At 44.8% G+C, this 14,232-nt stretch overlaps 1 protein-coding gene and 1 long non-coding RNA gene across 2 annotated transcripts; one reads left to right on the top strand and one right to left on the bottom strand.

The window, feature by feature from the left end:
- Positions 1-48: 48 nt before the first annotated feature.
- LOC140578402 (uncharacterized) lies at positions 49-7,084 on the top strand. The gene is made up of 2 exons (XR_011982562.1): positions 49-172; positions 6,527-7,084. It is a non-coding gene; the product is annotated as an uncharacterized lncRNA (long non-coding RNA).
- Positions 962-13,693, bottom strand: hif1aa (hypoxia inducible factor 1 subunit alpha a). Its single transcript, XM_023825503.2, has 15 exons — positions 13,337-13,693; positions 6,649-6,839; positions 6,108-6,253; positions 5,940-6,024; positions 5,708-5,820; positions 5,339-5,541; positions 4,968-5,074; positions 4,725-4,872; positions 4,244-4,518; positions 3,935-4,155; positions 3,498-3,620; positions 3,082-3,323; positions 2,691-2,799; positions 2,492-2,606; positions 962-2,168 (listed from the first exon to the last, which is right to left on the bottom strand). Exons 1-15 carry the CDS (start codon positions 13,366-13,368, stop codon positions 2,017-2,019), a joined length of 2,262 nt encoding a protein of 753 aa, XP_023681271.1. The 5' UTR covers positions 13,369-13,693; the 3' UTR covers positions 962-2,016.
- Between the last annotated feature and the right edge of the window lie 539 nt (positions 13,694-14,232).

Genomic DNA, 14,232 nt, shown 5'->3' with positions numbered 1-14,232 from the left:
GTGCTAACGCGAGCGTTGGATCACGTTTGTATGTTTTTTGCAGCACTTCCTTATTCTCATGTCATGATGAACCGCACGTATGCATGGGTTCTGTCTCAGTCCATGTTCCTGGTTTGCATCGAAAGCGTCAGCGCTCCTTTCGCTGGTGAGGGAACAATACACTACAGACCTGGTAAGATTTTTTAATGACTTATTCCTTTTATACATGTATTCCGAAATGCCGTAGTCAACTACTTTTATTCAGTTGCTAGTATTTATTTCCCTAGATAGTCTCTGATTTGAGAAGTGTCAGTTGGAGCATATATGAAGAAAACGTTACTTTTTCTTAATGTTTTGTTTTAATTGACACAGTGTATTTTAAACAAGTTACGGAATACACAATCTCTGAATATGGCTGCAGTGGGTGTGTCGCAGGAGCCGTGACCGGGGCTCACGCGCCCGTGTGTCAGTGTTTTGGGAAAGGGGTATGCGTTGCAAATGCGAGGAAATGAAACAGCTGCTTCGAAATCTTATTTTGCCCATGCATGTGCTCTCTGTACTCTAGCTGAATATATAGGAATAATTGGCAAGTGTTCAGAGGTTTGCATGGTTTAACAATACTTAATTTCTACGATAGTCTACTTCTTTTTGCATGTGTAGTACTAAGACAATTAATGTTGACGCTATTGATTTTGCATTGCTCTTCGGAGATTAGGGAAAGAGGTGAATGAGAGAGGTCTGGGGTACCTTGAGAGCCTGTGCTTGGTTTATAAAGCCGGCTTGACAGTCAGGGGCTGCCACAATAACCTGAAAGCGCTGTCATAGGTTTATATATGTTTATGCGGGTTACGGCCGCGGTGTCGTTCTCTTGTCGATGAACAGTTCGGCCATTATGGTTACGAGTGTGAGGGACAATGTTTAGATGAGTGCAAAGGACAAGATTTGAACCCAGTAGCAAAATGAAGCACCACGGCGCAACAGCCTGGTCCGCATGTATCTTTTACTGATGTAACAAAACAATACATTTAGTGTTGAACCACAGACTGCGGAGATGAAGGAACAGAAGCTACAAATATAACAGTTACATTTGGAAGTTACTTTGATGAAGAAAAAGAACATAACTATTTCAAAATAGCGGCTTTTTGTTTAGAACCGATATAACGTGAGAGCAACGAGAAGCATGGAAACTAAACATTGCATAACGTGATCTATACCAGAGAACACGATATAAAACTGACGACTTTTTAACTCGAACAACACCTCGCAAAGTAAGCGTTACATTTATACTCGTCTTTATACTCGCACATTTAAGCGTTATGCTTTACATCTATGGTATGAATGCCTCGGAGCTGGTGGAGGAAAAATCTAATATAAAATCTATTGACCACACTATAAATGTGCGATAACTTTCCCATGAAATTAAAAGCATAAAACGTGTCCGAATTATAACTTTACATGTATGGATTGACAGGAAAACTATACACCAAATACTGGAAACTGATATAAAAAGAGCCAGCCCAAGGTGGACAGGTTGCCTAAAGCAATCCAGACTGATTATATTTCATATACTGTACCATCAAAAGAAAAGGAAACCAAGCAACCAAAACAAACATACAACCAAAAGAAAAAATACGACCGATTTTTCCATTAATGGTATATTGAAAAATGCTAATATATAATGAAATTGCTGGTAATCTTTTAAGAAAATACAATATTGTGCGACTGTGGCTACATTTCCCTTCAGCCTGAAGCACTGGTGCTGAAGGGGGCAGGACACGAGGACAGTACTTCCAGCAGTGTGCGTTCGCGACACTCACGTGGCCGCAGCCGGCCCATAACCCCAACACGCTGCGGCCGCGTTCTAGACGTGGCCGATGAGCAGGAACCCACCAGAGATCCATGTAAGGAGCAAGGCTGTAGCTGGATTGTGACGTAACTCAATATAGGAAATATAAATATAAGGTTCTGGAAGAGAAAGGGGCAGTTTTGGGCGAGGGGTGGGGGTGCAGTGTCCAATACGGCGCAGCAGGGCGGCGCTCAGTTGACTTGGTCCAGGGCCTGCAGCAGATCCTCGCCTTGGAGTAGGTGCTGGCGATCCAGCACAGGCGCATTGACCTCGCAGTCATAGCGGGTGAGCTGGGGGAGACCTGCCCCCTCCACAGACACACTCAACAGGCGGCTGGCCAGGTCTGACGGCAACACAGGACACACAAAATTAGGCCCATGATTCAGACACTGAAGAGTCCTGGGCAATGTGCTCTATTCCCCAGTTAAACTGCTGACAAGTATGTTCTGTATCTCCTGCATAAAATCGTTATGCATGAAATTAAAACGAATGAACCAAATGTACTATTAGAATAGCACGTTTGGACCTTTTAGGCTCAATATTTTCAAAATGTGCTTCTGTCAGACTTGCAAAATTGGCAAAGCATTCATCTAACACCCAACTGAATCGAGGTAGATTTCACAATCGGGATTGTCTAGGTGGGCGGGGGGGGGGATCAGGCCGCACCTGATGGCAGAAGCAGAATGGTTTTGTGGGGGAGCCCCTCGGTGAGCGTGGCCTGCAGTATGCGGGGTCTCTTTCCTGGATCAGCAGAGCCCAGGGTCCCCTGGAGCAAAGCACCCTGGGGGGGGGGGGGGAGTAGGAGGTTAGGGATGTGATATGGATGTGATGCTGTGTGCGTGTTTGACAGGACTATCACACTCACCAGCTCTAGCACCTGGGGGCGAGGGGTCTCCCCTTCCAGTTTCCGCTTCCGCTGGATGTTCTCAATAGCCAGCAGCTTGGGGGACTGGTCCCCATCCAGCAGCACAGCCCTGGAATAAGATTTTGCAAATATTGAAATATCGAAACTTTTGTATAAATTGTCGTATAATTGATATAAGAAGCTGAAGAAGGTGGTTGAGCTTGTTTTGTAAACATCAGTGAAATGATTCTCTCTCTGCTTTTTTGATTAGGATATGCGGAGTGTAAGAAGAGCACCGCTTAAGAATGGTGATAGCAGCTAACTAAGCCAATTAACCATTAATTGAAGATGCCTCCTAAAACTGCTTAGCCCTGGTAGAGGTGGATTGTAGATAGGATAGGGGGTGGGGTACCTCTTGCTGGGTGGGGTGTCACCAGGCTCTGCCGGCTCTGGGCTAGGGGAAATGGTGCGACTCCCGCTGAATGGGGAGCAGGGGGCACTCTGCACCTCCTGGAGGAGGTGCAGTGGGGAGGCCTCCTGGGACTGGGAGGAGCCTGAGGCCAGGGACTCTGCTGGGGACAGCACCCGCAGCTGGAAGTCATCGTCCATGGGGATATATGGGGCCAACATCTCCAGATCCTGGTCCTCCATGGTCTAGTCAGGTGATGGCGATGGAGTGGAGAACAGGTGGAAAAGGAGGAGAGCAAAGACAGCGACAAAGACAGTGAAAACACAGGCATGGAGAGGTACCCGAGTGAACCTGCCCTTATGATGCCTGATTACAGGACCATCACAGCCGCAACTGCAATCTCCATACTTCAACAGTACCTGTGATGTTAAGGGGGACTTTGGCTCCGTGTCGATGGCAAACAGCTTCTCCACCAGCTCCAGTTTGAACTCAGACCCCATATCAGAGTCCACCTGGAAGCAGAAGTCTGGCAGGCTGATGGGCTGAAATGAGATCAGAGAGTCTGTTCAACCGGTCGCCCTGGCGCTGCCTTGATAGTCACATGGTCTTAAGATCAAGGGCGTTCATAAAGTTGAATAGTGATTAAAATTTTGATTGGACAGGAAGAGGGGGTTGGAAAGGTCACACTTACTGTCCTCTTTGAGAAACAGGACAGTAGCATGTACAGAATGAGAGATACGAGTAGCAGCATAGTCCTCTACAGAGGAAAAAAATGAATTGCTAGATCTCAGGAGGATATGGAAGGTTTGATGATAAAACGGTAATAAAACAGGAGAAAACACGCCTATAAGTTTACCTGAGGCGACGAACGCCCGGACACGGGCCCCGAGGATGTCTGGGCACAGGTGACGCCGAAAGGGAAGTCCTCAGAGCCAGAATCCAGCTTGGTGTATAGCGGGCGGAGCGGCGGGTCGGGCTCGCTGGGCGGCAGCGGAGACAGGGCCGGTTTCACGACGGTGGATGGGAGCATGACGTCGTTATATAGGGGGACCTCCTTCTCCAGCTGGAGCTCAGACTCTGCGGGGCAGCCAGACGAGCAGGTTCAGTATTTACCCCCTCAAGCAGAAACATGCGCTTTGTAGGAAGATTTGAGAGATGCTCTAACCGGGAGAGGTGAAGTCCAGGTGGATGATGGTGTCCCCGGCTGCGGGGGCCAGCAGGGTCAGTGCTTCAGGTTCCTCCTTCAGCTGCTCATACAGGCTCTCTGAACCCTCCCTCTCCTCCACCTTGGTGAAGAGTTCGAACATGGCTGCCTCTGGGCCCTCAACATCTTCCTTGGGTTCTTCATGGGTATCCTCCTCTACTTCCTCCTTGGCTTCCTCTTTGGAATCCTCCAGTGTCTGCTCCAGAGACAGCACCAGGTTCTCCTCCACCACACTGCTGCAGGGCAGCAAGTAGGACAAGGGGCAGGTCTCAGCCACAGCTCAGCTGTTATATCACTTTTAAACACTGGAGGGCACCATTTCTCTTCCACACATTTCACCCTCATCCAATTATTCTCAATCTCACGCATACACATACAGATGCACGCACGCATGCACACACACTAGTTCATAGATATACCAGTCTAGAATCAGCTGTTGTACCTGAGCACATAATTCACACAAACGATACACTGTGGCTGGGAGTTTTTGGTGTTGTAGATGACAGTAGCCTGAGTCTCCACCCACACAAAGCCGCCCCTCTTGGCCAACATGCGGTATTGGCCTGTAGTAGCCTGACCCTTGGCAAACACTGAAAGAGGCAGAAAGAGGGACAGCTATAAGTCATGTGACAGAGCATGACCTGTGTTTTCCCCACACAGATTTAAGCTGAATTCAAGGTCTTACAATTATGGTGCGTCTTGGTCAGGTGGTCTGAGTCCAGTGCGTGGTAGTACTCATACACTGAGCGGTTCAACAGGTCCTCTGGATCATAGCCCATCAGCTCTGTAATTCTAGGAGGTAGTGACAGGGAATAGGAAAGGGTTAATGATCTCATTAGTCAGCAGGTGGCACTGAGATATATTTAATAGGTGAAGTAATTTATTCCATGACGATTTGACCATATCAGGGTAATGCTGGCTGAGTAAATGATAATCATTATCTCTGGATAACGGTGATTCTATTATGGAAGCAGCCCTACTCATCTGCTTGGCAGTATTGTCTATTAGGATTCCCAGCCACTAGGTGGCAGTACTGTTCCACAGCAAACAACTGACCGCTCATCGCAGTAGGAGAATTTCATGTCGAGAGTGTGGCGGCTGAGGAAGGTCTTGCTGTCCAACGGCACCTCGATGTTGGAGGGGTGGGGGATGGGTTCGCAGATTAGAACCAGGTACGGCATGGGTGGCTCCTTGTAACCACACTGGCTCTCGTCATTGTTGTTCTCGTACACACGGATGTGGCCGGTGCAGTGCAGAACCTGAGGAAAAGAGCCGGTCACATACCTGTTACTCACACTAGGGACTGAACAAAGCTACCAGTTGAATGTAAGTTTATTTATTGGCTGTCACACCTTTAGCTGAGCACTGCCATTGGTCAGGAATGGCATAACCAAACACCATTAGGGAAACCAGTCAATCACACACCTTCCATGTGGCAGACTTTATATTAACAGTTCGCCCCCTGCTAGTAAGTGTGCACTTCATGCGCAGAAAGAAGCTGCGCACTGTGTTCTGCTCCTTGGCTTTCTTAGAAGAGCCTGGGACAAAGAGAGACGCATGCAAACAGTCAACATAACATTTAAATCTGCACAAATCAGACTGACCCAGACTGCAGTTCCCAGTGTCAGCTATCAAGCCTGGTGTCAGAACACCTCACCTGTTTTGTAGACAAGCATCTCCCTCAGCTCCTCATGGTCACAAGGGTGGGCAAAGTCAAAGACACTGTGCCCAGTCAGGTCGAACTGTCATACAAGAGAAATCCAATATTCAGACAAGTATTTCAAGTGAGGTGGGCACAACAGGGTGTTACCAGTGATGAACTCACCTGAGCAAGGCCCAGGCACTTGCTGACATTCTCGGTGAGATACACTATGTCCCCATCCTCAGAAAGAACCATGAGAAACCCTTCCAGGGCCTTCAGGTAGAAGCTGTTGAGATGAGAGTCCACCTCAGGCTCCTCTTCAGGTTGATCTAGCAGTAAACAAGGCGGAAATCAGGATTAGGGCTACAGCTAACAGGTCTAAACAACCAGAAAGAATACTACTATGCATCAGCGAGAGCTAATCGGCAACACCAACACTATGCCTTGGTTGATGCTAGCCAGCGCTAATCTGGAAGAGCACCACCCATCTTTTCAGTTGATTCTTCCTTCCCTGCTCCTGCCAAGAGCTTATTTTGAAAAAAGTGTTATTTACTAAGCAGATTGAGCTCCCAAAAAAAAACAACCTCCATTTTTTCTTGCAGACCTTCCCTTGCTATGATTCCACTAACCTAGGTGGATGGAGGCCTTGGCAGGGAAACTCGATATGAGTGCACAATTTCAGCGCCACCTCCTTCTCCCATTCTGGTTGTGACAGGACACGTACCTGTGTTCAACAGCTTCCTCATGCGCAAGTAGCTGATAGTCAGCCTCATGATGGAGGCCTTATCCAGACTGGAGGTCACACTGTGGGGCAGGGGCAGCTGGTGTGCCAATTCGTAGAACACCTCCGACTCCTTGCCACGACGGCATCGTGCAGCATCCCGCGACTTCTCCTTCCTCCTCTCCGAGCTCACCCTGAAGGACAACAGAGACCAGTGTCCGTTTCTAATCCATCTGGACAAATCAAGGCTCTTTTGCCTTCTGGACAGAGGCCAAAAGGACTGATTCTCAGGCACAAAGCCAGGAGGAACAGCATTAGTGGGCTACAAACATAAGTAAGTCTGTCTTGAAACTGAAACAAAGCTGTTGACTTTGTTTTTTGACAGTTATTTTACATCAGCCTCCTAAGTAGGGCAGCGCAATAAATAAGGAGGACATGCTGTTGTGCGTAAGTCATTTAGCTTGATAACTAAAAATATATATTTCTGTATCTCTTGTAAAATTGCCGCCCCTAATAAATCCACCATAGTTTACCCACACTAATCATTCAAGAAACAACCATGCATAAAAAACACAGCAAACGAACAATAACAAAAGAAAGCAGAATATCAAATGCATTAAATTACCCAACCCAGGCCTCGTGCTTGACAGCTATATCATATTTCACCAAAGCACTTCAACAGATTGGAGTGTCAGGAAGAAGTACTGTGCTGTCCCTCAACAAGCTCCACCCAGGCAGAGGCGACAGCAAATACACTGACCACTCATTCAGCCTGCTTTTCCTGCTTTTATACTCTACTAGTAGACTAACAGCAGAAACCCATAGGTCCTTCCTGCTTCTTGATCTTTAAAGTCACAGGGGGCCTCTCATTTCCTGTTTCTGAAATAAAGCCAGATTGTTTACTGTATGGGGGGGGGGGGGGGACTTCATTTTTAAAGTTGAGTGCTGGAAGCTCTGCACCCCTAATCCACTAGCAGTCAGAAACATCAGCAAAGGCCTTCCTTATTGGTGCACCAGGGTCCTCCAAAGACTATCTGCCTGATATGTGGCCTCCTGGCCTAGAACCCCAAACACACCATGATCAGCAACCACTCTGCCAGCTGGCAGATAAGGCCATTGCAAGCTGGCTGCAACCAGAATAGTGAGTCAATGCTGAAAGCCAAGTAGGACGTGACTAACATCTGTGCAAAGGACCGGCCCTCAATATAGTAAAATGGGTTCCACTCTGCCACCAACACAAGGTATACTTCAGGCCTGTGAACTTCAAACCTGCAGCAGGTGTTTCACCAAGGTGCACTCTCTCTCTCCTAATGCAGCCTATTTCCTGATTATCATTCTGCTTTCATGTCACATCTCCTTCCTCAACACTGCAGCCGATCGATGACCAACTGCATCAAGATGTGGCTTGTGGCTCCATACAATAGCACTGTAAATCAAGATTTTCCAAAAGCCCACTGGCCATTAAATGCAGCACAGAAAAAACACAGATTACACCATGGCATTTTGTGGGGTAAACATGTAGCCGTTTCTGTGCTCAACAAACAGGAAAGTAAACATACACGTGTGTTTTGGGCATGTCTGTCAATTTTATTACTCTTCTTGAATAATCTGATGTCCACCTTAGTTTTACTGTTTAATTTAGCATTTTCCTCAAAGAATTGATTTAAAAATAGTCACTCCCTCTAAATGAAATCACACACTACTGTTGATCAGTATGGGCAGAAGGCTCCTGCCGCGCTGCCTGAAGTTTACAGCAGTTTGAATTTACTCTAGACATTATGCTGCTTTTATTTTGTTAACATATCTCTGCACCTTCATAGACCAGGAGGGATCTTCCACAAAGCAAGATTGCTGCAGCTTGCAGGGTTAAATTATGCTAAAAGTCATGATTGTCCAACATGAATGCTCCTTACTTAAACTCTTATTGGACAACCATGACTTCTAGCTTAAGTTAACCCAGCTAACTGATAAATCATGCTTTGTGGAACATCCCCCTAGATGACTTGGAGTAAACAAAAAGAATATTTATTTTTTTAGCTCTGTAGGGTTTCCACAAAAACATCCACAAATTCTTCAACACAGGGGAGAGCATGTGTATTAGGTATTATTTTGTTTGGCACAGACAGAGTGGCTTAACTGCATAACATCAGACATGGTTTCTCAAAATATTTTATTAATAGGTATCGTGGTGCCTTTCATAATCCACTGAAGCCATAACTGGATATGCTCTAGCACATGTAGCAAGAAGAAATTTGTACACTCAACTCTGCAAAGGGCAAACAGTATTTATGTACAGATCATCCCAACGTCACCCTGCCTTCCCCTGGCCTTGAAAGCCATTGCTAGGATTCCACAGGGAGCATGGGTAGGAGGAGCAGGTCGTAGGTGGGAGTGACCAGTGCTGAAGATGCCAAGTGTGCCATCACACACTGACATGCACACCATCAAAAGATACCAGAACATAGCATATATATATAAATGTATCAGCATTAACTTCTGTTATCATAGATGGTGCCTTGGCAGCTTAAATACCTTACATCATATCATTTAGGTACCCGGTTATTTGCTGATTTACCTCTCAAAAAGGTACAAGAAGTAGTACCATCCTGGGGTTTTGTAAAGGGTAAAAAAAAAAAATCTGATTAAAAACTGCAAGGAGATCCACAGCCATCCAAACACTTATCCTCAGAAGAGTCCTGGGGGAACAGTTCAGTCACCCAAACAAAATGTCTTATCTACTTTTGATTTCAATCAGCTATATTTATGTTTGGAAGACCAGCAGTAGACTGCATGAGTCAGTCATGCAGGTGTAACCAGCTCTGCACCGTTCACAAAATTATGTTATTGTCTGTAAGAGATACAGTAAACATGCCCAGTCCTGTCACAATTATTTCCCCCTTAGCATCTGAAGTCTTAACAGGCAAGTAAGCCTTAGCAGTAGAACAACATAAGGACCTGAAATCCTACAACAATATCTAATATGAATCTGAACAGATAACTGGTAACTTCGTTCAGTTTGTAACAAGGTGACATTTGCAAAGCAAAATTTATATGGGAACCTGCATGTTCACTTTCCTCTCTAGAAGAAGCCTTGCTCTCAACTGTCATCCCTATTTGCAAGATCCATCTGACGTTTTCTGCCTCTGTCCTCCTTTGTTTTGAGAAAGTATATATTTATAATGTGCCTAAAGCCACCAGATCACTTTTCACAGGAGAATAGGGCAATATATTATGAATCACCCCCCCCCCACCCCACACACACAAAAACCAACAGGAACAGAACTAAGAAAGCAAAGCTTCCTAGTTGCAATTGTAGATTGGAGAAAACCATTGCACCAGCTTCTATTATTTCAGAGATTTGTGCTCGATGACCTAAAGATCAGCAATACCCATATTTAAGATCTACAGCAGTGAAAACAGATGTGAAGGGTAGTGTAACTGCATTCCTAGTTAAGCTTGCATCAATCTCAGCTTGTCTGTGTGTGTGTGCGAGAGAGAGAGACAGGGGCATTCACCTACAAACAGCCTCATTTTTCTTTCTTTATCAGGTTAAAGAATTAGTCCAATCACAATGTGCTCTCCCTTCTCAGAATGTAGAGTAGTAATTCAAAAAGCTAACTTTAGTAGGGACACTGACAGCAACACATTAAGGTGCATCTAAACAAGGGAGCCACAAATACAGATCATGTCACTGGTTTCCATTTTTTCAACACTCTTTGCATGCATGCTACTGTACTGCGGCATTCAAGAGCGACAGCTAAACAAGAGGGAGGGTGGGCTAAAGGGACCCAAGTGAGCCAACCAGTGCTGGGGACAGATTTCTGGAATGTGTTATGAAGGTCACACAAAGAACCACAGACCGTAACACGTATACCAGGGAAAGGGAACTGGCCAAGATTCATACATCCACACCCCCTACCCCCAGTGCATAGCAATTAGGACGCACAAATCATCTCTTAAGGAGTAGGAGTGGCAAAGAGGGATACGCCACTGAAAGGTCGCATACAAAATCGACAAGTTTGCCTGCCAACTCAGGTACCATCCCCCTATCATTGTGGCTAGCTATACAGCAGTTACACACACATATTATAGATCCTAATAACCTCAAAGTTCACAGCACCTAGAGAACAAGCACATGTTGCTGGTCATTCCCACAGAAAAAAATTTGTTTCATACAGATCAGTATCGAACCTACAGAGCACTGCTGAAAAGCAAAGACACAGACCCCATCCAACACTGCATTATGTAAAAACTTAATATTAATCCAGGTCCCTCAACCATCCTCTGAGCTGCTCTTGATCTGCAGCACTAGCCAGGCATGTCCACGAAATTCCACACCGTGTGATGGCAGCTGCTGATTCACAACCAAGTGAGAATGAAGCATCTTATATATATATAATGTGGTAGAAGCTGAAGCTCGTTAACAGACACTAGGCAAAAGAAAGAAAAAAAAAATCACAGCCGGATTTCCTTGTTTCTGTATCTTGTAAGAAGTGAAAGCAAGCAGATGACCCATTATTATATAAAGGTAAAATCCAAGGCAAAAAAAAAAAAACATTCACAAATATCCTGCACAGCAAATATATCCAATAATCAGGTTTTGTTACACATTAAACCTGCTGAAACAAGAATTTGCATGAACTACTATCAACTAGGGATAACTTGGTTATCAGCTTCTTAATGTAGTACGACTCCCTGCCTGGCAAGCCAATGATAAAATGCTAACGCTAAATTAAGCCGGATCCATTCCCACATCCTGCCACTTATTTGGATTAAAGAGAATGACCTTGTACTTTTCTGGTATTATGCACCTTTTTTTTGCCTGATTTACAGTAAAAAAATAATAAACTGTCTGACAAGGGAATGGCCTCTATCAAAAAAGCAAAGATTGGAAATTAATTTCCAACCATACACTGTTAAAACAAATTGCATTCTGAGGCAAAAGCACTAAAGTTATAAAATCAGTCAATCTTCCCTTGTTACGTTAACATCTTGTTACCACATGCTGTGACAGAAACTCTCATTGACGTCAAGTCTTGAGTGATTAACACACCAGACCAAAGACGACTGGATTATACGTTCACAAATAAGAGCGCTTCAGTGGGCTATAAAATGATAAAGACAGAAACTACATCTGCTTCCTGAGAGATTGCTACATTGTTTATTGGCAGAAGCTGGCAACCCCCTGAACTCGAAAACAGTGCAGTAGAACCAGCTCAATTATAGATGGGCTGAAGCACAGCTTTCACTGAACTTTTAATATTTAAAAAGCCCTTTTTGCCAAGAGCATAACAGGAGGCTTTCAACAGCCAAGCCAATTTACTCAGGGTGAAATAGGCACCACCAAGACAAATCCTCAGTAAGTATTTCTGAATGAACACAAGGCTCCGAGCAGCCACTTCAGAAGGAACAATCTCAGTGACATCAACACAAAACAGCCTGAACTTGAAAACAACCTGCGAGACTGAACTGGAACACAGTCCCATAAAATTTTTATTGCTGGTCGCAGCCTCACACTGAAAAGTGTTCCAAACAAAGTCATACTGGGTGAGCTGGTGGTAGATTACCAGGTAGCTAAAGCTAGACTGAGGCAGTGATGCAAACTGAGATCTGACAAACAAGGCTGCACACCCACCTCACATTTAAAATAAGCCCCATCAGAATTCCCCTCAATGTCAAGCTAAAAACAGACACCTCAGTGCACTTCCGTAATGCCAGGTAGAAATCGTTCAGGTGTATTAGTAAAAGAGCATAACAATCCGTTACATACATTTTCTCAGGGTAGTCCTGTCATTTTAAAAGAACATACTTTACTATGAGTACCAGCCAAAACGCAATAGCATTTAGCATAGAAACTATGGCGTGTCGTTTCGCATATTTCTATATATTGAAGGCATACCGGAAAGGTGATTACTTAAAATAAAAAGCAACAGGTGCCAAGGCGTTTTTATATTTGGACCTGGGCCAGTCGCAGAAACCCCATTACGGAGGACTCTAATACTAAAACGTAAACTGGTGAAATTGAACTGCCAGCTAGTTTGATGACGTCTAATGTTACTAAAGCATACAGGGTCAAGTATGCAGTAGGCCAGAACCACAAAAGCCAACGTTAATATACATATACTGAGTTACAGGTCATACGTGGGCAGCTATCTGTTTTGTATTGCCTAAATACAATGTATCTCGCTTTTCTGCCAGGACTGAACTAAATCGTGCTCATTCCTCAGTCGTGAATACGCAGTCCAAATCGGCGTAACTGCTTAACCAGTGTGCGTAACAATGTTAATGTGGCCCAGTTGGTTATCAAAATGATAATACAAGCTAAACTTACAGTATTCACGTGTGTGTGTGTGTGTGGGGGGGGGGGCTAGATAGAAACAAAAAGCTTTCTTTCAAAAACCGCAGATGTGACAATATAACAAGAGAATTAACACATGACACAAATTGAACAAAATAATTTTAAAGCACTAGCAATACGCTTAAGACCGATTACCAGTTTTATAAGACCCGACCGACCGGCAGTCCCAGTAACAAAATGGCGACGTGTAGAAAGACATCGGGCAGGCTCATACAGCTAGCTAACCGTAAAACATTACTAGTTACTGCGGCACAAATAAGCGCATCAAGACCGACCAGAAATTATGACTAGCAGTATATCAACACAACGTGATTGTCAGAAAAAAACAAGTACCTTTTCTTTTCAGTGACAACCCCTGTTTCCATTCTGGGCTGAAACCTCTCAGTCTGATGCTAAGCTAATGCTAGCTTTCTCAAAACAACGTAGCACTCAGGCTATCTGGCTCCGCAGGCCACGCGAGTCAATGAATAATTCCACAAGAAAACTCCAGGGAAAGGGGAAAAAACACAAATTCCTCCTTTAGCGCAAAGGCTTTTCCCGTCTGCGAAGTATTCAAGAGGTGAAACCTCCGCTGAGCCGAAAGTCAAAGCATTTGTTCGGCGGCGTCGTGAAGCCGTTGAGCAAAACGGACCTGATGGCGTTATACACTCTAGAGATTCGCCAGCACCTACACACTATTGTAGGAGCTGAGTACGCGCGGTCACGTGCCCGAGGCCGCGGGGACGCGCCTGTACAACTGAAGACAGCCGAGGCAAAGCTTTCGTATTCTTCTTCTTCTTATTATTATTACATTTCCACTGAATTTTAAAATTTCTGTTAAAATTACCTTTTATTCAAAGCATCGTTTAACTTCATTTTCACTATTATGTAATATGCGAGTTCATTAGCTATTGAAATTAATAGACATTTTGTTAAATAATTTCATCCACTTCCTTTTACATTGAAAAACTTCCTTTAACACAACCGGAGTACCACGGGGAGAACATGCAAACTCCAGACACATGTGACCCAGGCGGAGACTCGAACCCAGGTCCCAGAGGTGCGAGGCAACAGTGCTAACCACTGCACCACTACGCCACCCATGGTCACCTCTAAAGAAATGGATTTACTGTATACCCGCCTAAAAAATGCCACAAATGCGTATCAGTCAGAGAACTGCGAATACGCAATTATATGGTATAACGGTATTGTATACCCCTCTAGCAAGACACCACTATTCCACAGCAATA

This window comes from Paramormyrops kingsleyae, chromosome 14 (genome assembly GCF_048594095.1).
Source record: "Paramormyrops kingsleyae isolate MSU_618 chromosome 14, PKINGS_0.4, whole genome shotgun sequence".
Lineage (NCBI taxonomy): Eukaryota > Metazoa > Chordata > Actinopteri > Osteoglossiformes > Mormyridae > Paramormyrops > Paramormyrops kingsleyae.
This window is presented reverse-complemented; position numbering and strand designations above follow the sequence as displayed.

What these genes read in the sequence shown, in the direction of transcription:
- hif1aa (XM_023825503.2), bottom strand. Translation starts at nt 13,368, where the DNA reads ATGGAAACAGGGGTTGTCACTGAAAAGAAAAG. An exon ending in GAGGAAGCTGTTGAACACAG is followed by an intron (nt 6,254 to 6,648) that starts GTACGTGTCCTG and finishes GTTTACTGCTAG; the next exon opens with ATCAACCTGAAGAGGAGCCT. An exon ending in TGTGTGAATTATGTGCTCAG is followed by an intron (nt 4,519 to 4,724) that starts GTACAACAGCTG and finishes GCTGCCCTGCAG; the next exon opens with CAGTGTGGTGGAGGAGAACC.